This window comes from Hyla sarda, chromosome 6 (genome assembly GCF_029499605.1).
Source record: "Hyla sarda isolate aHylSar1 chromosome 6, aHylSar1.hap1, whole genome shotgun sequence".
NCBI lineage: Eukaryota > Metazoa > Chordata > Amphibia > Anura > Hylidae > Hyla > Hyla sarda.
This window is the reverse complement of record NC_079194.1, coordinates 203,098,412-203,122,618: the sequence shown is the minus strand read 5'-3', so window position 1 is coordinate 203,122,618 and position 24,207 is coordinate 203,098,412. Positions and strand designations below refer to the sequence as shown.

Here is a 24,207-nt window from a genome sequence, read left to right as displayed (position 1 = left end):
GTGTGTGGTGCCATCTATACTGTAGTGTGATTCCCCATCCCCTCCTATTATACAGTTCATATATAACAGGACTCAGAAGATGCAGAGATGGGTAGCAGCTTATAGCTGAGCCTGGCGTAGGGAAAAGCAGATACACCTCCCCTGCATGACCAGCATCCTATGAAAAGAAGCAAAGGTAGAGGAGGAAATCTACATGCCATGTCCCCATATGTGCCCCGCTTCCCCCCACATTATGCCCTGCTATATCACCTATGTGTGCCCTGCGATATCCCCCATATGAGTCCAGCTCACCCTCAAATGTGCCTTTCTCCCACTTCTCACACTTCATCTGCTCATATTTATAGTTCCCCCTTTTTAGGTTTTCTACTCTTCCATTTATCCTCTTCCACCATGCAAAAAAAAAAATTCCCCCCAAGTCCTGTGCCCCTGAATATACTATGTGTGGCAGAGTTATATTCTGGGCACACTGTGTGGCAGGAATATATTCAGAGAACATGATGTGTATCAGTATTTATGGGACATGGGAGCGTGAATGGGATTATAATATGTGTTGTGTTTGATGCACTTACTGTACTAGGGGAGACATGAATGTATTTAGTCCTGGTTGCGCTCAGTTAACAGGATGTTGTAGGACAACCAAGATCTCACTAGATCCTGTCCACTGAGCGCGGCCAAGGCTAAACACATCCTATAAAAAGTTTTTAAGAAAGTTATTAACACTTTTTCTCCCTTCTTTCTTCTCAATGAAGAACATGACCAGTACAACTGTTTGAGTTTAGATAGATGGGGGGAGATTTATTAAAGCTGTCTATGTCCCGCATCAATATAGACCAAACTATAGAGCGTTAGGCTGGTCTGTTGTGCGTCTAATTTATCAAAGGTCGCACGGCTCTTGATAAATTCTGCACACGGACTTCGTGATCTATGCTTTAGACTGTATTTAAACCTGCTCCAGCATGGTCTGACATTTCGGCGTACTTTCAGCCAATGCTACTTGTCGCTGAAAAGTCGCTTTTGATAAATTCAGCACCAATGCATTTTTCCGTCTAAAATAGACTAGAATGCATCATGTTCTATAAATCTTCTAAAGCAAAAGTCGCAAAAAGGTCACACATATTTAGACTGCGACTTTCTGTGCGACAAATTTAGATGGAAAAAAACAGTCTAAATCCTTTGATAAATCTCCCCCATTGTGCTTATCTATTTGTAAGTAAAACAACAAATAGTACTTTTCTTACGGTCCTCTGACTGGAGGCACATGGTGTGTGAGCGTTGCCATGTGTTCACACTAATGTGTCTTCTGACGTTGGTGCTGTGTCTGTGGGGTGGGGCAGCTCAGAGCCAGGGGCTAGGTCAGGCAGTATTGGGGCTGCTCTACCACTGAGCTGTTTCCCCTTTGGGCATTGGTATCACAGAAGTGGTGGTCACCGCACAGCGCCATGTCATTTATTTATTTATGCCTCGGGGTACTTTTTTTTTGCAAATTAACCTGTAGGACATTGCATTAATGCCTGATTAGCCCCACCTCTAGGACATTTATTTGGACTTTTTGGGAGAACAGTGGTCTCCTGAGTATTTTACTTCTCGATTATATTCTAAGGGAGTGCATGCTAGTCTGTTTTTAGGACTTCTATAGAATGTAATGAATAAAATCATGTGCATCCAAACTTTTCCAGGAGTACAAAATTAGTGACCTATGAGTAAAACAAAATCAATAAAAGATAAAAATCAATTAAAGACTTTAAAAAACTTTCTTTGTTACTGGGGGCAACCTAAAAAAAACCACACATACTCACCTACCTTAGTCCCCTGAGGGTGCCGCTGTGACAGTGAGTAAGGTAGGATGCTGCTGCAATCAGCTGATCAGGCCATCTCTACAGTGAAGAGCTCATCTCAGATTTAGGAAGGAGTTCTAGCTCATGGGGACTAGATGCCATCACAGTTGAAGCCCTAGGGGGCCGAGGTAGGCGAGTATGTGTTTTTTTGTATTTTCAGGTTTCCCCTACCAACATAGATAACCCATTTAATGTGAGCCTTTGTATCAGACACAGCCACTACCAGGAGTATGGCGCTATACCTAGTAAACAGTGAAGATTTTATTCTGATTTGATAGAAACACTTTCAAATGAATATCTAAATGACTGTCCATATTAGATACCACACCTAAGTGTCAGTGTTCTTGCCCTTCTCTTCTCCACTACTTGCTCTCAGCAGACAACGCTCAACTGGTATCAGTAGCTCCTTGTTTCCCTGGCTACCTGCTAATTAGCCAGCCCCTTCCCTGCTGGGCCCTGCCTATTTAAAGGAGTACTCTGCTGCTTAACATCTTGTCCCCTATCCAAAGGATAGGGGATAAGATGTTTGATCACAGGGGTCCCGCTGCTGGGACCCCCCGCTATCTCCGCTGCGGCAGCCTAGTAATCCCGTGCATGGAGCGAACTCCACTCCATGCCAGATGACTGGTGACCACAGCTGTCACGCCCCCTCCATTCATGTCTATGGGAGGAGGCGTGATGGCTATGTACTAGCCATCACGCCCCCTTCCATAGACATTAATGGAGAGGGCGTGGAGTCACGAACATGGAAGCTTCAAGCTTCCATGTTCCGGACACCACCGCTGCCGACCCAGAGATCCTTTGTATAGGGGATTAGATGTTTTGCAGCAGAGTACCCCTTTAACTCCTTAAGGATACATGACGTACTGGAACTTCATGTGTCCACTCCCGATCTATAACGCGGGGCCACGGCGTGGCCCTGCATCATAGCGGGTCGGGCCTGGCCTCTAACAACGGCCGGGACCCGTGGCTAATAGCGTGCGGCATTGATCGCGGTGCCGCGTGCTATTAACCCTTTAGACGCGGCGTTCAAAGTTGAACGCTGCGTCTAAAGTAAAAGTGAAAGTATGCCGGTTAGCTCAGTGGGCTGTTCGGGATAGCCGTGGCGAAATCGCGGCATCCCGAACAGCTTACAGGACAGCAGGAGGGTCCTTACCTGCCTCCTCGTTGTCCAATCGCCGCATGACTGCTCAGTGCCTGAGATCCAGGCATGAGCAGTCAAGCGGCAGAATCATTGATCAATGGTTTCCTATGAGAAACCAGTGATCAATGTAAAAGATCAGTGTGTGCAGTGTTATAGGTCCCTATGGGAGCTATAACACTGCAAAAAAAAAGTGAATGAAGATCATTTAACCCCTTCCCTATTAAAAGTTTGAATCACCCCCCTTTTCCCATAAAAAAAACACACACAGTGTAAATAAAAATAAAAATAAATGGTATCGCCGCATGCGGAAATGTCCAAATTATAAAAATATATCATTAATTAAACCGCACGGTCAATGGCGTACGCGCCAAAAAATTCAAAAAAGTCCAAAATAGTGCATTTTTGGTAACTTTTTATATCATTAAAAAATTATCAATAAGTCCTATCAATGCAAAAATGGTACCGCTAAAAACTTCAGATCATGGCGCAAAAAATGAGCCCTCATACCGCCCCATACGCGGAAAAATGAAAAAGTTATAGGGGTCAGAAGATGACAATTTTAAACGTATAAATTTTCCTGCATGTAGTTATGATTTTTTCCAGAAGTACGACAAAATCAAACCTATATAAGTAGGGTATCATTTTAATCGTATGAACCTACAGAATAAAAATAAGGTGTCATTTTTACCAAATAATGCACTACGTAGAAACGGAAGCCCCCAAAACTTACAAAACAGCGTTTTTTTTTTTTCCGTTTCGCCGTAGATTTTTGGGCAAAATGACTGACATAATTACAAAGTAGAATTGGTGGCGCAAAAAATAAGCCCTCATATGGATTTTTAGGTGCAAAATTGAAGTTATGATTTTTTAAATGCAAGGAGGAAAAAACTAAAATGGAAAAACCCCGGGTCCTTAAGGGCTTAAACTCTTACAGTTCAGTCTCACGCATGGTCTGTGATCTCCATGTGCATTCCTTTGTTTCTGGATTCAGCGATTTTTATTGTTTATGCATTTTTGTTATTTTAAGAAAGGTGTGATATGTACTGTACTATCGTCTCCAGCTGATTTTGTGGATCTGGATGCTGAGATGAACAAGATTGAAACTTAGTTTCCTTTAGTCTGACATTAATCTATCTTTAGTTTTCTGCATTTTAGGATACCAGCTTGGAGACTTTGACTACATATATCTGGTTTAACATGGTAAGATATACCACTTAAAGGGATAAATGCTGCAGTATTCATATGTGATTTGCCCTATTTAAAATTTTAAATTCAGCTTTACTTAGTGTTTTTTAATATCACACACTCATCCCTAAATATAAATCACAAAATGTCAATGATAAAATTGATACATAGGATCCAGTATACACCGGGGTTCTTACATAGGAAAAAGAGTGGATTCAAAGTGCCCAAAGTGTTACATGGAAGGAGGTATATAAAATCGTAGCGAAATTGGGAATAAAGATAACGTTTGATATTAAAACTGCCAGGGATAGGATTAAGGGAGCAGGAGAAGAATAGTGTTATAATCAAGGTCTTTGGAATGGCTAGAATAATGATCCTGAGGAGATGGTTCGCACCTGAGGGTCCATGCTGTGTTGAGTGGCAGAAGGAAATAGAACAAATGAGAAGATTTTATCTATTATTGAGGGAAAAAATGGGTCAGAAAATAGAAATTGAGTGGAAAAAGTGGGGGGAGGCATCCTAGCTGGTAGTGGGTTGGGGTGGGGGGGGAGGGTGATCATCGGGAAAAATGCTTATATGTGTTTGCATTTTTTGTAATTTTGATATAACGAAATAAAAATTTATTTAAAAAAAATTCAGCTTTACTTAAATAAAGGGGTTATCAAGTGTAATAAGTTAATTTTCTATTGTACCCAGCCTGCCTACAAAAATAATAAACACTTTAACTCATCTTCTGTCGATCCCTCAAAGCTCTGGTTTTGGGTCGCCCCGTCCAAAGCTGATGACTCTTCTTTCTCCCTAACTGCAAAGCATAGCGTCTACAGCTGGGGGAACTGACAGTGTCACCTGCCAATCACTGGCTTAGGCGATGTCACGTCTATAACTCTGACCTGCGCCACAGAAGCAGACAGAAGCAGACTGTCAGCGAAGACCGTACGGAGATGGGACGCCTGGATCCTGGAGCTACAAGGGAGCAGCGGAAGGTGAATAAAAGTGTTTATTTTTGTAGGCGGGCTGAGGACAATAAGAAATTAACTCATTCCACTGGATAACCTCTTTCATGGTCATCTGTATATTTGAAACTGAATGAAAACATATATTATGTTTTACCCCTCTCTCAAAACAGTAACATAACTAACACTAAACAGCAATTGAAGATGTGATGGGGCCTTTGATGAGAAGTATATGCTTGATGTTTTTCCTGGTAAAGCGATATTAGGTTTAGGGTATGTTCAGCGCTGAAAATATCTACAGAATTCCACTCTAATTCCACTCCTATTCTGCCTATTCTGCCTATTCTGCCTATTCCATTCCAGTTCCACATCAAGTAGAAGTTGAGCAGAAATTGGCTGAATGGCAGAATTTCTTGAAGAACATAATTCCTTGTCAATTCCTCATTATGGCATGTAAAAATCACTGATGGGACTAGCAGACTCACATGGATAGCCTATTGTCTGAATGGTCACCATGTTACACTACATTTCCCTTGTAGCAGTCTAATAACCACTGTAAAGATATCTAGTTGGGCATCACTGTTGGTTAAAAAAGTTTTATGCTAATTAAATTTCCTCCAAATGGCTTGGTTGGTCACTAGTTAAGTAAGGCAACAAGTTTTACTCTTGGCCCTTTAATTATTAGTGTAGTATAGTGCTTCCAAAAGTGTCAGTGGTTGGGTCATCAGGGTTTGAATCTTTTTTGGATAATAGCGGCAGTACATGGGAAACTTGGTGACCTGTATAATAGTTACATTATAGTTACCTTAAGATGTTTAAATTGCAGGTATGGAACAACGAGTTCTTACACTGGAACCCAGATGACTTTTGTGACATTGAGAAAATGTTAATTGCTAACAAAAATTTTTGGTTGCCCGACCTCTACATCTATGAAACGTAAGTATAATTCAGGAAATACTTCACTTGTTTTTTCTTCCTTGCCTTCTTAGATCCATATCAGCACAGCAGGGATTATTTTTTGTTAAACAGGTTGTACTTTTTATTGCCATGTTCACATATGAATGTTTTATGAACCCAGAAAAAAATATTTATGGGTTGAAAATAACCCAAAAAATATATATTTTTACAAAAAATTTTTGGGCAAAATTTTTTCACTGTATGGTAAAAATGGCCTACCATATATACAAAAAAAATTAAGCTTTGTTTTGCCATATACTGACCTTTTCATTTTTCTGTTTTTGTAAATGTGTAAGGACTTAAAGTGACAAAGTGAAAACAGAATTTTAAAATCTTCGCTGAGTTACTTAAAAGGAAAAATGAAAATATTCCATTTATGATACATTTTCAGACCCTTTAAAGGCCCTTTGGCAATAATTATAGCCTCCTATCTTCTTGGGTATGATACCACAAGGTTTGTAAACCTAGATGTTGTTTTCTCCTGCCATTTCAGGTCTCTCCAGAGATGTCCCATGGGGTTCAAGTCAGGACTGGATGAGGCATTAGAGGACATTCATAGAGTTTTTCCTAAGCCACTCCTGTTTTGTCTGTGTGTTTAGGGTCATTGGGGGGTATTTATCAAAGGATTTATGTGTTTTTTTCACATAACTTTGGCGCAATACTTTGGCGCAGAGTCTTTTTACGCCAAAGTTTGGCGCATCTTCTCCACTGTGATTTTTACAACTTTCTCAAAATCACACAGTCCTGTGTGTGATTTCAACTTTAATCAGTAATTCATCATTTGCGCCAAACCAACTTTGGCGCAATTTTGGCGAAATTTAGGGTAAAACACACTTACCAATGTCAGAAAATGTAAAGGCGTCAAAATACATAAAAAAATGTTTTTGTGGAAGCAGCGACGCCTCCGGGGCTGCTCAATACTATCCTGCGACATAGTTGTCTCTAAGGAACCTTCACCCTCCGTTGAGCCAGCATTGGACATGGCCACACAGGTTCGGGAAAGATAAGCACTAAAGCAGTGGTTTCCAACTTGCGGACCTCCAGATGTTGCAAAACTACAACTCCCAGCAGGCCCGGACAGCCAACGGCTGTCTGGGCAACCTGGGAATTGTAGTTTTGCAACATCTGGAGGTCCGCAGGTTGAAGACCACTGCACTAAAGTAACAAAAACAAAAAAAAACTACACAAGTTGAAAATAAAATCCATTTCACATGATGGCTATAAGCCCCACAAAAGAAAATAACTCATGTCGCTTGCTGATACACTGCAGGAAGGACTCAGAAACGGCTGCTCTACAGGGTAAAATATGCGTCCTCTGTGGTGGTAAGTTCTGTGTAAAAGGCACTGTGAACAGCTGATTTCAACATTTGAGCCAAAATGACTAACAACTTGTACCAAATGATAAATTTGGTGCATGTCCACGAAAACCAAAGTGAAAAAAAAGGGTAAAAAGAAACTGTCAACAGGCAAAATTGATAAATACCCCCCATTATCTTGTTGGAAGGTGAAACTTCAATCCAGTCTGTGGTACAGAGTACCCCAAAAAAGGTTTTCATTAAATATATCTTCGTAATTTTCTGTATTCAGCTTTTCCTCAACCAAGACGAATTTCCCTGACCCGGCCACTAAAATTGAAATACCACAGCATCATTCTTCACTCTAAGGATGGTTTTGAGCAGATGATGAGCAATGCCTGGTTTCCTCCAGACATAATTCTAAGAATTGAGGCCAAAAACTGCAGTCTTGGTTCAATGAGACCAGCGAATCATCTTTCTTACAGTTTTTGAGTCATTTAGGTGCCTTTTTGTTTTTTCCAAACCTCAGATGGTCTTTCATATGTCATATATATGGAGGATAAGCTTCTTTCTGGACAATTTCTATCTGCACAGGATATTTGAAGCTTATCCAAAATTACCATTGGGTTCTTGGTCATCTCTCTTGCCAAGGCACCTCTCCCCCAATTACTTAGTTTTTGTGTGGTGTCCTGGGTAGTCCTGGTTGTTTCAACCTTCTTCCATTTAAGAATTATGGAAGCCACTGAAATGTCTGTGCCCTCTTCCGGATCTGTGCCTAAACACAATCCTGTCCATGAGCTCTACGAACAGTTCATTCCTACTCATAGCTTGGTTATGGCGCTGATATGCATTGCCAGCTGTGAGGCCATACATGGGCCATACAGGGGTGTCTCTTGCCAAATCATGTCCAATCAACTAAATTCACCACAGGTAGGGAAGTTGTAGAAACGGATTAAAGATGATCAAGAGATATTGGAGACCTTGTGTCCAAGTGGAATTTTAGTTAGTCATTTTTAATGCATTTTCAAAAATTTCGAACATTCTGGTTTCACATTTCCAATATGGGGTATTGAGAGCAAAATAATAGGGAAAATAGATTTGTATTTTATTAATATAACAAAATATGAAAAAAAGTGAAAGGGTCTGAAGACTTTTCGAATGCAGTGTATGTCCCATATGCTTAAATTCCTTATGTTCTAGCATGACACAGGGCGTATGATTATTCGCTGTGACCAAGGGCATAGCTTGGAGGGGGTCAACTGCTGACTGCCAGGGGAAGGGGCAAACACACTGTCATCACCAGTGTAATTTGATAATAGTTTAGATCAATGGACTAAACCTTTGCCCCAGGTGAAAAATGTGAAACTATAACTTTTTCTTTGACCTAATCCCCTTTTTATTATGCGCTATTATTAGGCTGTAATCACAAGTATTGGTAACACTGCAGCATAAAAAAGCCTGACACTGAAAACTATACGTTTGTGAATATTTGTTTTCAATTGGAGCCACAATTTTAGGAAATGTTCTTAGGCTTGCTAGTCCTATGGCACACTAGTTTATTTTTTTTAATGCATTGCACAATTTCTTTTCCAGAATAGAATCTCACAGAAATGGATCAGACATCCAATATTTAGATGTTTCCAGCAATGGCACAATATCACTTTCACTGCCCCTGAGAATTGTTAGCAGTTGCAATCTAGACCTCACAAAGTTTCCCTTTGATGTCCAGAAGTGTACATTGAGCTTTGGTCCTTACATTCATTCAGGTATATTCTTACATAAATCAGAACTTTTCTGGCATAAATGCACAAATGTCTCTTGGAGTCTTTTCATCCATATATAAATATGCTGGAAAAAGAAGGCAAGTCCTCTAAGTCAGGCCAAACACATTTTGTACTGACCTTGTTTTCCATCTATGAAAAAAACCTATCAACAGAGCGTCAGAGCATATACGACATTGATAAATATGGTGCACACTGCCTTGGGGATAGACAGGTGCACCATTCACATGTCGTTTAGTAATAATAATTCCAAAATGACAAACATTGTACAGGGTGGGCCATTTATATGGATACACCTTAATAAAATGGTAATGGTTGGTGATATTAACTTCCTGTTTGTGGGACATTAATATATGTGAGGGGGGAAACTTTTCAAGATGGGTGGTGACCATGGCGGCCATTTTGAAGTCAGCCATCTTGAATCCAACTTTTATTTTTCAACAGGAGAGGGTCATGTGACACATCAAACTTATTGGGAATTTCACAAGAAAAACAATGATGTGCTTGGTTTTAATGTAACTTCATTCTTTCATGAGTTATTTACAAGTTTCTGACCACTTATAAAATGTGTTCAATGTGCTGCCCATTGTGTTGGATTATCAATGCAACCCTCTTCTCCCACTCTTCGCACACTGATAGCAACACCACAGGAGAAATGCTAGCACAGGCTTCCAGTATCCATAGTTTTAGGTGCTGGACATCTCATATCTTCACAGCATAGACAATTGCCTTCAGATGACCCCAATGATAAAAGTCTAAGGGGGTCAGATCGGGAGACCTTTGGGGCCATTCAACTGTCCCACGACGACCAAACCACTTTCCAGGAAACTGTTCATCCAGGAATGCTCGGACCTGTCACCCATAATGTGGTGGTCACTATCTTGCTGGAAAAACTCAGGGAACGTGCCAGCTTCAGTGCATAAAGAGGGAAACACATCATCATGTAGCAATTTCACATATCCAGTGGCCTTGAGGTTTCCATTGATGAAGAATTGCCCCACTATCTTTGTACCCCATATACCACACCATACCATGAATTTTTGTGTTCCAACAGTTCTTGGAGGAATCTATCCAATGTGGGTTAGTGTCAGACCAATAGTGGTGGTTTTGTTTGTTAACTTCACCATTCACATAAAAGTTTGCCTCATCACTGAACAAAATCTTCTGCGTAAATTGAGGGTCCTGTTCCAATTTTTGTTTTGCCCATTCTGCAGCACCTGAAACTACGGATACTGGAAGCCTGTGCTAGCATTTCTCCTGCAGTGTTAATATCAGTGTTTCTCCTGCGGTGTTGATATCAACACAATGGGCAGCACATTGAACACATTTTATAAGTGGTCAGAAACTTGTAAATAACTCATTAAAGAATAAAGTTATGTTAAAACCAAGCACATCATTGTTTTTCTTGTGAAATTCCCAATAAGTTGGATGTGTCACATGATCCTCTTCCTATTGAAAAAACAAAAGTTGGATTCAAAATGGCCGACTTCAAAATGGCCGCCATGGTCACCACCCATCTTGAAAAGTTTCCCCCTTCACATTTACTAATGTGCCACAAACAGGAAGTTAATATCACCAACCATTCCCATTTTATTAATGTGTATCCATATAAATGGCCCACCCTGTACAGTGTCTTTCCAGGTGTTTCTCATGACTTGAAAATTTTACAGGGAAGATACAACCAAATGTCATATACTGACTGTTAGTAGCATTTCTAGCAGGCTTAGAATATGCTAGCTTTCTGCTTCTAGAATAAGCATGTGTGTGACATGTGTAGGTACAGCCAATCCATCAGGATTTAGGATGCAGTCAAAAGACACCAGAAAAGACATGTTCATCAGATGCTGTGGTATCCAATGAATATTCTTCCTTTAGCTCTGCCATGCTTCCAGAATAAGACAGTGTGTCACATAAGCCCAGGGCTAGATCATACGGGGACACTAGGTTATCTTCCACTTAGTAATGATGTTTGAGGGTATCTTAGTAGTTTGTAGTACCTTATTGAAGTATTGTACATGCTGTGGACACAGTGATGATGTTTCAAGGTTTCTTTTATCTTCCACTTAGTAATGATGTTTGAGGGTATCTTAGTAGTTTGTAGTACTTTATTAAAGTATCCTACGTGCAGTGGACATGACTTCTGTTGCTTCTGGCAGTTGCCTCTGCTATCTATGTAAAGACTTTATTAACCCAAATCTAGCCTGTGTCAGTATTGCATTAATAACTCTAAGATGCTTTTAGTTATCAACCTGGTTCTAAGACTGTTTCTTCATGACATATTCTACTTTAAAGGAGTAGTCCAGTGGTGAACAACTTATCCCCTATCCTAAGGATAGGGGATAAGTTGCAAATTGCGGGGGGTCCAACCGCTGGGGCCCCCCGTGATCTCCTGTACGGAGCCCCGACAGCCCGCGGGAAGGGCACGTGTCAACCTCCGCACAAAGCGGCGGCCGACACGCCCCCTCAATACAACTCTATGGCAGAGCCGGAGCACTGCCTTCGGCAATCTCCGGCTCTGCCTTAGAGATATATTGAGGGGACGTGTCGGCCGCCGCTTCGTACGGTAGTCGACACCCGCTATCTGGCCGGAGAGCCTGGCCCCCGTACAAAGAGATCGCAGGGGATCCCCAGTGGTCGGACCCCCCGTGATCTCAAACTTATCCCCTAACCTTAGGATAGGGGATACGTTTTTCACCACTGGACTACCCCTTTAAGATATTAGTAAATTTTTATTGATTCTTGTATCATTTCCTTGTAAAAAAAAAAATTAAAAATGTCATAAAAATTTTAAAACTTTTGCATTTTCCTAAATTTGAAATGCTCCGCTTGTAAGGAAAACGGTCATGCCAAATAAATGACATATTGATTCACACATACAATATGTCTACTTTATGTTGGCATCATAAAGTAGACATGTTTTTACTTTTTTTTTTTTTTTTTAATTAAAGGGCTTCAAAGCTTAGCAGCAGTTTTTCACAAAAAGTTTAAAATCTGAATTTTTCAGGGACCAGTTCAGTTTGAAGTGGATTTGAGGGGCCTTCATGTTAGAAATCCCCATAAATGAGCCCATTATGAATAACTACACCCCTCAAAGTATTCAAAAGGACATTCAGAAAGTTTGCTAACCCTTTAGAGGTTTCACAGGAATAGCATCAAATAGAAAAATCAAAATCTCCATTTTTTACACTAACATGTTATTGTAGCCCCCAATTTTTTTTTACATTTTTACAAGGGGTAAAAGAAGAAAAAGCCCCTCAAAATTCGCAAACCTTTTTCTCCAGAACAGTGGAACCCCAGAACATGTGACACCATTTTGGAAACTAAATTGGTGATTTGCATTGGAATGGATGATAGTTGCAGCGGTTCTGACATAGACGCAAAAAAATTAAAACAAAAAACCCCACATGAGACCCCATTTTGGAAACTATACCCCTCAGAGAATGTAACATGGGGTGCAGTGAGCATTTACACCCAACTGGTGTTTGACAGATTTTTGGAACAGTGGTCTGTGAATTAGAATTATTATTTTTTTTTTTATCGGTCAAACACCTGTGGGGTGTAAATGCTCACTTCACCTCTTGTTACATTCCTTGAGGGGTGTAGTTTTGCAAACTGGGGTCACATGTGCGTGTTTTTTTGTGTCTATGTCCAAACCGCCTCAACTATGAGCCATTCCAATGCAAATAACCAATTTAGGCATAAATGTACATGGTGCTCCTGAGCCCTGTTGTGCACCCGCAGAGCAATACTTGGAAGAAATTGTGTTACACATTTTGGGTGACTTTTTGCTTTTTATCTCTTTTGAAAATGAAAAGTATGGGGCAACACCAGCATGTTAGTGTAAAAAATATATATATATATATATTTTTTATACTATAATGTGCTTGTGTAGCCCCAACTTTTCTTTGGGCAAAAAAGACCCCAAAATTAGTAACATAAGTTCTCCCGAGTATGTAAATACCCCTTATGTGACACTAAACTGTTGCCCTGAAATACGACAGGGCTTCGGAGTGAGAGAGCTTTAATCACCTAAATTTGGGATCAGCAGGGGAACGGACTCGGATGCAAGCATGGCGCTTGTCTCCTTCACCAGAAATACCCTACAGCAGTGTTTCCCAAACGGGGTGCCTCCAGCTCTTTCAAAACTACAACTCCTAGCATACCTGGACAGTCAATGGTTTTCCGGCCATGCTGGTAGCTTTGTTTTGCAACAGCTGGAGGCTCCATTTAGCAAACACTGCCGTACGAGCCGCTTTTCATTTTTATGGGGAGAGTTACTGTGTAAAGGTGTTTGTATATGTAGTGTTTTACTCTTTATTTTGTGTATGTGTAGTGTAGTGTTTTTGCAGCACATACACACGGTCGGGTTTACAACAAGTTTCCCGCTATAAGTTTGAGCCATGGCGTTTTTTTGCAACTAAAACTTGGAGTTGGAAACTTACTGTAAACCCGCCCATATGCTCTAGCTGTTGCATAACTACAACTCTTAGCATGCCCTTACATTCGAAGGGCAAACTAGGAGTTGTAGTTATGCAACAGCTAGTGGCACCTTTTTCCTCTAGTTTTTGCATTACTGCAACTCTCAGCATGCACCGACAGCCAAAAGGCATGCTGCAAGTTATAGTTGGCTGCCTCCAGGTAGTTGTAGTTATGCAACAGCTGGGGACACACAACTTTAACTCCCAGCATGCCTTTTGGCTGTCAGTGCCTGCTGGTAGCTGTAGTTATGAAAAAGCTAGAGGAAAAAAACTGCCACTAGCCAAAGGGCATGCTGGGAGTTGTAGTGGTGTGCATCCAGCTATTGCATGACTAAAAATTCCAGTTTGCCCTGTTGGCTGTGCATGCTGGGAGTTGTACTTAACAACAGCAGGTAGCAAAAAGGGGATAATATTAATAATATCTAACAAATCCCTCCCCATTTCACAAACATAAATAAAAACAATTCACAATAATGGCAAACACAATAGTAACTACTCAAAGAGCTTTTGAACAAAAATGTCATCCTTCTTCAATAATTCCTACAGGTTTTTTTTTGTTTTTTTTTGACAATCCGTCCAGAACATGTCCATCATATTTGATGTCCATGTGGTTATACATAGATAATTTGAAGTAGAAAACATGTTATCTTCTGCTTATCATTACTGTTATCTGCACAGATTTGTTGCGACTGGTAACATTTTCTTGTTCCTCACCTCTCCAGTAAGTATCCACAAGCAATGAAATAGCAATAGGGGTCACAATGTTTGCAATTGCAACTGAGCCCCTTGGCTAGGGGGCCAACAAGCTGACAATTAGCGCTTGCTGTATGTTGTGGGAGTGATTGGCCCTGCCTGCGTCCACAGCAGACAGACCTGACAAGAATAGGTAGAACAGCACAGGAGGGAGTACAATGTGAGTATTACCAAGGGGACAATTCATTTAGGGTCATGTGTTCCCCAATCAGTGACTCTCCAAATGTTGCAAAATTACAACTCCCATTACATCATGCCTTGACAGCACGATGGGAGTTAAAGTTTTACAAGATCTGGAGAGCCACAGATTTGGAAACAATGCACAGTGCACAGTTCATTAGGATAATGGTGGCACAGTTCATTTGGGGCATGGTGGTATAGTTGATTGGGGCATGGTGTTTCAGTAGATTGTAGCATAGTGGCACAGTTAATTAGCATATGATGGCACAAGCCATTAGGGGAATGATGCACAGATCATTAGGGGCATAATTTCCTTGTATGGTACAGGGTGTGATGCAGGGCAGATGGAATTACCCTAGGGGCAGATGGCAGTAACCCCTTGTATTCGTGATGCCAGGGCGTGGCACATCCTTAATAGCACCCGAAGGTATACCGCTGGATCCTGGGCTAGGCACGGGGGCAATAATTACTCCGACGCCAAGTTACGGACAACGGTAGCTTTACAGAGTGACAGATGGAACAGTCTATACAGCTTAGCCAGGCTCACAGAGGTGACCAGTGACTTCAGAGACCTCATGGCTTGCTGGGACTTGTAGTGGACTGGGACAACATTGATGCAGGCCACGCTGACTGAAGACAGATGACTTTGACTTGACTGACTGGGACTGACTATACCCTGACTGTAGCTTACTTGTAGACTTGTGACTGCTTGACTGACTTGAGGCCTCCTATGGACTCCAGACACACTCTTGGACTTGACCTTGCTGCAACTCAGCATAAGCAGGAAGAGAGAGAAAGCAGAGTCTCCACCCAGGGCTTGTATGGGGGAGACTCTGACGGGTCCCATAAGTCACCCTAAGGTAACATGGTCACTGATACCTCACTGGGTTGCACTCACATTACAACTGGTAATCACATGTTAACAATTCTTAAAGCTAAAACACCTTTTATAAACATTATACAATAGAACACAGGCAATAGACATATATACAAGGGGACAGGTGTAGACGGGGCCCAGGGGTCACTGTAGGGAGGCTGCCGGACAGGGCAGCAGAGGTACAGGGGTACAACTCCGTACTGGGCCACCCAACTTGGAAAGCCAGGTGCAAATGCAAGCACACAGTGAAGGCCTATGTGACTTTTAGTTAGTCTGTACTCTATGTACTTGGCTCTTAAAGTGGTACTCCGACCATAAGACATCTTATCACCTATCCAAAGGACAGGGGATAAGGTGCCTGCCGCTGGATACCCCTGCAATCTTTCAGGCAGCACCCTATCATCAGCCTTGGGAACAAGGAATCACGATCACGGGGCCAGAGTATTGTGATGACACAGCTCCGCCCTGTGTGACCTCACACTCCGCCCCCTCAATGCAAGCCTATGGGAGGGGGCGTGACAGCTGCCATGCCCCTCCCATAAGCTTGCATTGAGGGAGCGGAGTGTGATGTCACATGGGGGGTGGAGCTGTGATGTCACGATACTCTGGCTCGTGATTCATCAGACCCAGAGCGATGTCCGCTCCAGAGGTTGATGATAGCAGGGTGCTGCATGAAAGATTGTGGGGGTCCCCAGCGGCAGGACCCACGCAATCAGGCATCTTAGCCCCTATCCTTTGGAAAGGGGATAAGATGGCTTAGGGCTGGAGTACCCCTTTAAGGAAAGCTAAGTAGAAATGAAAAGATACAACACTCAGGCATGCGCTTCTGTCCCTTCTTTCTAGCGATCAGAGGGGCGTCTTTGCAGCCAGTCACCCACCAATCACAACTTCTGACATGTCTCTATAACATGCCAGAAGTTGTGAAAAGTTTGGGTACACTTTAAAGGTTGTAGGGGAAGATTTGACTAAACATGTGTAGAGAAGGAGTGGAGCAGTTACCCCTTAGCAACCAATTAGATTGCTTCTTTCAATTTCAGGGACCCTTTTAAAAATGAAAACAGCAATCTGATTGGTTGATTTGGGCAACTGCCCCACTCTATTTACACAGGTTTAGATAAATCTCACCCCAAGTGTTTTTGTGCATTTGTCATCGTTTTTCTTTGGCCTCTCATATATGTTTTGTTTTTCTTTGTCTTTACTGTTTACTCAGGACATCATAATTGTGATAACACTTAAAGGAGTATTCCAGGATTCTTTTTTATTTGACTATGCTACAGGGGCTGTAGAGTTAGTGTAGTTCATAAAATAGTGTTTGTACCTGTGTGTGATGGTGGTTTCACAATTCTTGATTTTCACAATTCTGTGATTTTCATCCCAATATTTATTTTTAACAGCATACAAAATTACTCATGTCTCAAGATTTCCCAGGTTGCAGTACGTCGAGACCTGACATCACTAGTCAGAGGGAGCCAGTCCTGCTTCAATGAGTGGAGCAACAGAGAGATAATTTTGCAACACCCTGATTAGAAAACACTGATCTTTTGAGCTTGTTTGTGCTGTAATGGGTGGGGTGGCTGATGTGTGGGAGGGAGGAATGTAACTTCACACTTATAATTATGGAACTATGGGATGTGTAATTTAAGAGACCAACAGGAAATACCCAGATAGCCTGGCAGGTATGTACTAAAATCACCTTATATTGGATAACCCCTTTAAGTTGCAAGTAATTTTGCCTTCTTAAAGGAAATCTGTCATCAGAATCACCCGCACTAAACCTGTTACACAGGCTTGTAGTGCGGGTGATCCTGATTAAAACGCTCCTTACCTGGTTAAAAATGGTTCAGCGCTTCTTAAGATATCTATATTTTTAGTTTTCTGTTATTCCCTGGCTTGGGACTCAGTGGGAGGTGTTATCATCTGGGACTCGGCCACACGTCATTCTAGCTGGGCGGAGCTGCCGCCCGGCTCATGAATATTCACGAACTTATCCTCCTGGTCTAATTCTTCTTTCTCGGTCTGTTTGTGAATAAATACACCCTCCGTCCCTCCCTTCCTCCCACCCCCGGCTTTTGACTTATGCAGCCCGTCTTCTTACTTGTATAGGGCCGCAGCTTGAGTGAAGCCGGGGGGAGAACGCCGCTTCCGGGTGTACGGAACGCGGCGCATGCGCGGCCCTCCACACCAGACCGAGAAAGAAGAATTAGACCAGGAGGATAAGTTCATGAATATTCATGAGCCGGGCGGCCGCTCCGCCCTGCTAGAATGACGTGTGGCCGAGTCCCAGATGATAACACCTCCCACTGAGTCCCAAGCCAGGGAATAACAGAAAACTAAAAATATAGATATCTTAAGAACCGCTGAACCATTTTTAACCAGGTAAGGAGCGTTTTAATCAGGATCACCCGCACTACAAGCCTGTGTAACAGGTTTAGTGCGGGTGATTCTGATGACAGATTTACTTTAAATATAATTAAACTAAAGAATTTTCTAGAAGTTCAAACTCAGGGACATGGCAGCTTCAGTCATACAGTAAAGGAAAAATGATTTGATCCCCTGCTGATTTTGTACATTTGCCCACTGATAAAGACAAGATCAGTCTGTAATTTTATTAATTATTTGAACAGTTAGAGACAGAATTACAACAACAAAAATCCAGAAAGTGTTTCAAATAATTTATGAATTTCATCTGCATTTCGATGAAATACATATTTGATCTCCTATCAGCAAGATTTCTGGATCCCAGGTGTCTTTTAAACAGGTAAGTAGCTAAGATTAGGAGCACTCTAATCTAAAGGGAGTGCTCCTAATATCTGCTTTTTACCTGTATAAAAGAGACCTGTCCACAAAAGTAATCAATCAGTTAGATTCCAAACTCTCCAATAGCCAAGACTAAAGAGCTGTCCAAGGATGTCACAAGATTGTAGACCTACACAAGGCTAGAATTAGCTACCAAGACCATCGCAAAGCAGCACGGTAAGTTCACGAAATGGAAGAAAGACCAAATAACTGTCAAAGACAAAAGAGGGAGATTTATCAAAACCTGTCCAGAGGAATAGTTGCTGAGTTGCACATCAGATTGCTCCTTTCATTTTTGAAAAGGCTCTGAAAAAGGAAACAAGCAATCTGATTGGTTGCTAGGGGAAACTCAGCAACTTTTTCTCTGGACAGGTTTTGATAAATCTTCCCAAAAATAACTAACTATATCCCTCGATCGGGTTCCATGCAAGATCTCATCTCTTGGCATTTCAGCAATCATGAAAACAGTTAGGAACCAACCCAGAACTACACGGGAGGATCTTGTCAATGATCTCAAGCCAGTTGGGACCATAGGCACCATGAAAATAATTTGTAACACACTACACCATGAAGAACTAAAATCCTGTCGCACTGGCAAGATCCTCCTGAAAGCACATGCACAGGTCAGTCTAAAGTCTTGAACATCTAAATTATTAAATTCAATTTATTTGAAATGCGTTTTTCTGGATTTTAGTTACCCAGATAGGAGTTCTATAGTATCAGTAGTGCTAGTAAGTAACTTTTGCAATAATAAAATAATAATTCAGTTATCATAAAATATGCAGGTTTATTGTTTATAATCGATTAGCATAAAAGAATAGGTGAACACACCATTAAGTATTGGATTTTAAAGACTCAATGGGGAAGATTCATCAAAGCTGTCTATGTCCCGCATCAATATTCTGTAGACCAAACTACAGAGGGTTATGCTGGTCTATTGTGCGCCTAATTCATCAAAAGGCGCATGGCTCTTGATAAATTTTCCGCACAGACTTTGGGATCTATGCTTTATATTGTATTTAAACCTGCTCCAGTATGGTCTGACATTTCGGCGTACTTTCAGCTGATGCAACTTATCGCTGAAAAGTCACTTTTGATAAATTCAGCACCAATGCATTTTTCTTTCTAAAATAGACTAGAATGCATCATGTTCTAAAAATCCTCTAAATCAAAAGTCACAGAAAAGTCGCACATATTTAGACTGAGACTTTCTATGCGACAAATTTAGACAGGAAAAAACAGTCTAAATCCTTTGATAAATATCCCCCAAAGTGGTTAAAACCTTCTTGACTTTATTGCATCCATTAAAGGGGTACTTTGCCCTAGGCTTGGAACCCCCGCGATCTCTCCTGCAGCACCATATCATCTGGTGCACGGAGCAAGCTTTGCTGTAACTCAGGCTGTATCATTCAGCCACTATATGTTCTCCTCATGCTGCTTTCACCTCCACGCTGTGTCATTCAGCCACTATATGTTCTCCTCATACTGCCAACACCTCCACACTGTGTCATTCAGCCACTATGGCCAAGATTTATCAAAGAATGTCTACAGTAGAGCTATTTTCCCATGTTTATTTGGGTGGTGGGTTTGACTAGCGTGCATCTTATTTATCAAGAAGGTGCAGCAGGATGATGAATTTCGCGCAGCTTTTCTGTGGTGGGAAAAGCTCTACCACATACTCTTTTTCTAGACACTTGTGAGGGAGGGAAGTAAACACTTTCCCGGGTCCTGAATTTGGCAGGTTAGGTGTTTTTACTTACTTTCACAGAGCTACCTGGCGTTTTTACTTGCATTTTAGATGCTACAATCAAATTTGATTGTGGTGTCTCAGGGGTTAAAGCCGAGCATCACCGTGATCGGTGATGTCTGGCATTAGGGATGGGTCCTGGTGGCAGATAGCCGCCAGGACCCCCCAGCTATAACCCGTGCTCAGCTCCTGAGCACGTGTCATAGAAGGGGAGTGGGACGCTGTCGTCCACAAGGGGTTAAAGGTTGAATTTTACAAGGTAGAAGTGATTCTCACGCCTACTGGTATGTGGTGTAGCTTTGCCCCTAAAAAAGTACCTTTGCGCACAAAATAGCGACTTTTGACAAAAAAAAGCAAATGATAAATATGTGACCACTGCATGGTCAAAAAGAAAAAGTTCTGCAGGTAGTCAAAAAGAGTGAAACTGTCTATATCAAAAGGCGCACAAAAGTCTCAAAATATGCTGCCTGTGCCTGAACTGCGCCTAAACATAGACAAAAAAAAATGCTCTAACAGCAATGATAAATCTCCCCCTATATGTTCTCCTCATGCTGCCGCCACCTCCACGCTGTGTCATTCAGCCACTATATGTTCTGCTCATGCTGCTGCAAACTCTAGGCTGTGCGATTCTGCCACTACTTGGTCTTCTCATGCTGCCACACACTCCAGGCTGTGTCATTCAGCCACTATGTGTTCTCCTCATGCTGCCGCCACCTCAAGGCTGTGTCATTTAGCTACTATGTGGTCTCCTCATGCTGTCGCCAACTCAGCCTGTGTCATTCAGCCACTACATGTTCTCCTCATGCTGCTTTACCTCCACGCTGTGTCATTCAGCCACTATATGTTCTCCTCATGCTGCCTCAAACTCCAGGCTGTGTCATTCATCCACTATGTGGTCTCCTCATGCTGCCGCCAACTCCAGGCTGTGTCATTCAGCCACTATGTGTTCTCCTTATGCTGCCGCCACCTCCACGCTGTGTCATTCAGCCACTATATGTTCTCCTCATGCTGCAGCAAACTCTAGGCTGTGCGATTCAGCCACTACTTGGTCTCCTCATGCTACCACTCACTCCAGGCTGTGTCATTCAGCCACTATGTGTTCTCCTTATGCTGCCGCCACCTCCACGCTGTGTCATTCAGCCACTATATGTTCTCCTCATGCTGCAGCAAACTCTAGGCTGTGCGATTCAGCCACTACTTGGTCTCCTCATGCTACAACTCACTCCAGGCTGTGTCATTCAGCCACTATGTGTTCTCCTCATGCTGCTTTACCTCCACGCTGTGTCATTCAGCCACTATATGTTCTCCTCATGCTGCCTCAAACTCCAGGCTGTGTCATTCATCCACTATGTGGTCTCCTCATGCTGCCGCCAACTCCAGGCTGTGTCATTCAGCCACTATGTGTTCTCCTTATGCTGCCGCCACCTCCACGCTGTGTCATTCAGCCACTATATGTTCTCCTCATGCTGCCACAAACTCTAGGCTGTGCGATTCCACCACTACTTGGTCTCCTCATGCTGCCACACACTCCAGGCTGTGTCATTCAGACACTATGTGTTCTCCTTATGCTGCCGCCACCTCCACGCTGTGTCATTCAGCCACTATATGTTCTCCTCATGCTGTTGCAAACTCTAGGCTGTGCGATTCCACCACTATTTGGTCTCCTTATGCTGTCACACACTCCAGGCTGTGTCATTCAGCCACTATGTGTTCTCCTCATGCTGCCGCCACCTCAAGGCTGTGTCATTTAGCCACTATGTGATCTCCTCATGCTGTCGCCAACTCAGCCTGTCTCATTCAGCCAATAAATGTTCTCCTCATGCTGCTTTACCTCCACCCTATGTCATTCAGCCACTATATGTTCTCCTCATGCTGCCGCCACCTCCACGCTGTGTCATTTAGCCACTATGTGGTCTCCTCATGCTGCCGCACACTCCAGGCTGTGTCATTAAGCCACTATGTGTTCTCCTTATGCTGCCGCCACCTCCACGCTGTGTCATTCAGCCACTATATGTTCTCCTCATGCTGCCCCCACCTCCACGCTGTTTAATTTAGCCACTATGTGGTCTCCTCATGCAGCAGCTAACTCCAGGCTTTGTCATTCAGCTACTATGTGTTCTCCTCATGCTACCGCAAACTTCAGGCTGTGTCATTCAGCCACTATGTGGTCTCCTCGTGCTGTCGCCAACTTAGGCTATGTCATTCAGCCACTATATGTTCTCTTCATGCTGCTTTCACCTCCACGCTGTGTCATACATCCACAATGTGTTCTCCTAATGCTGCCACCACCTCCACGCTGTGTCATTCAGCCACTATGTGTTCTCTTCATGCTGCCACCACCTTCATGCTGCGTCATTCAGCCACTATATGGTCTCCTCATACTGATGCCACCTCCAGGCTCTGTCATTGTGCCGCTCTGCGACAGTGATTCTAATATAGATGCCTCTAATCTGCATGTCATACTGAATAACAGTATTATTTCACTACCCAGCACACACCCTATGTGTGTTACAGCAAGGTACAGTGTTCTACACTCCTATTGAGGCTCTCTGTAGGCCAGAAATAGCCGTTTTCAATACAGATTTGCTGTGAATAAATTTGGACCAAACCAAATTTTTTCGGAAAATTCAGCTAATCGGCTGAATTAAGTTCTTCAAAAATTCGCTCATCTCTAGTCAAAACCTGTCCAGAGAAAAAATTGCTGAGTTGCCCATAGCAATCAATCAGATTGCTTCTTTCCTTTTTCAGAGGCTTTTTCAAAAATGAAAGAAGTGATCTGATTGGTTGCTATGGGAAACTCGGCAACTTTTCCTCTGGATGGGTTTTGATAAATTTCCCTCACTGAGTACTTCCTTTTATTGCTGGAGACAGAGGTGTGATTATTTCAATAACTGATTCATGACATTTGGTTATTTCATATGGCAATGCTCCAGCTATATAATATGTCTTCAGCTTAGGTTATTCTACACAGGATGTTGTATTAGCATGAAGGATATACAATAATACCTCTGTTGTCATATTTTTTTTTATAGTTGAGGATATCAATATGGTGACAAAACTCAATTCCACCCAAGTCTTTCAAAATTCAAAGAATATTTTTAGCAGTAAAGGAGATTGGTACTTGCATGACATCACTGTGGAAAATTCAACCTTCCTAGTTAATAACGTGACTTACAGTCAAGTTGTATATGAGGTAAGAGGCTACTTTAGATATACAATGTACGTACATTGCAATAGTCATAACGCATGCCATATAAACTCAAGTGTCACAACACATGCATAACACATTGTAAAACTCTGTATAACTGACACTCTATCTGAAACGTAGCATACTTGTAATAAATCTTAAGCACATTGTTTAGGGTGTTTTCTTTTTTCATGTTTGGGTTTTTCATTCAGTTTTTGAAAGCAAAGTCTGTAAGGATCATAAATATAGGATTACTATAAGAAAAAGACGGCCAATTTTCTTTCTAAATCCACTCCTGGCTTTGGCTGTCAAAAACTGCACATTGGAACTCATTTTTGTAATGTGTATGTTTGTCATTTATTTTTACTTTTGAGTACCATAGAAAAAATGTTCATACCTTGGAACTGTCAATAAACAATTTATATGATGCAGACATATCTTTTAATAATTTTTTTTTTACTTCTAATTGTGACATATGGGGAAGAGTTGAAGGGGTAAACAATTTTTTTTAAATCACCTAATGCCAAAAAGCTAAACAGATTAGTAAATTTCTTCTATTTATAAATCTTAATGCTTCCAGTACTTATCAGTTGCTGGATGCTCCACATGAAGTTGAATTTCTTTCTGGAATTCTTTTCAGTCTGCCCACATTGCTCTCTGCTGACACCTCTGTCTGTATCAGGAACTGTCCAGAGAAGAAGAGGTTATTTCCTTGTACTCTGGACAGTTCCTGACATGAACAGAGGGGTCAGCAGAGAGCACTGTGGTCAGACTGAAAAGAATTCCAGAAAGAAATACAACTTTCTGTGGACCATACAGCAGCTGATAAGTACTGGAAGGATTAACCTCTTCAGGACATAGGGCGTATGGATACGCCCTGCATGCCGAGTCCTTAAGGACCGAGGGCGTATCCATACGCCCGTGGGAATTCCGGCCCCCACCGCTAGCCGGTTGGGGACCGGAGCCGGATGCCTGCTGAAATCGTTCAGCAGGCATCCCGGCATATCGCCCAGGGGGGTCATTATGTCCCCCCATGTCG

At 42.1% G+C, this 24,207-nt stretch overlaps 1 protein-coding gene across 2 annotated transcripts in view; it reads left to right on the top strand.

The window, feature by feature from the left end:
- The window catches only part of LOC130276634 (5-hydroxytryptamine receptor 3A-like), a 72,282-nt gene that overhangs the window by 38,932 nt on the left and 9,143 nt on the right, over positions 1 to 24,207 (top strand). For both annotated transcript variants that reach the window (XM_056526280.1, XM_056526279.1), the window contains 4 exons: positions 4,135 to 4,179; positions 5,944 to 6,053; positions 8,963 to 9,135; positions 23,014 to 23,174. In XM_056526280.1, coding sequence (XP_056382255.1) covers positions 4,135 to 4,179; positions 5,944 to 6,053; positions 8,963 to 9,135; positions 23,014 to 23,174 — 489 coding nt within the window. The remainder of the gene's footprint in view (positions 1 to 4,134; positions 4,180 to 5,943; positions 6,054 to 8,962; positions 9,136 to 23,013; positions 23,175 to 24,207) is intronic.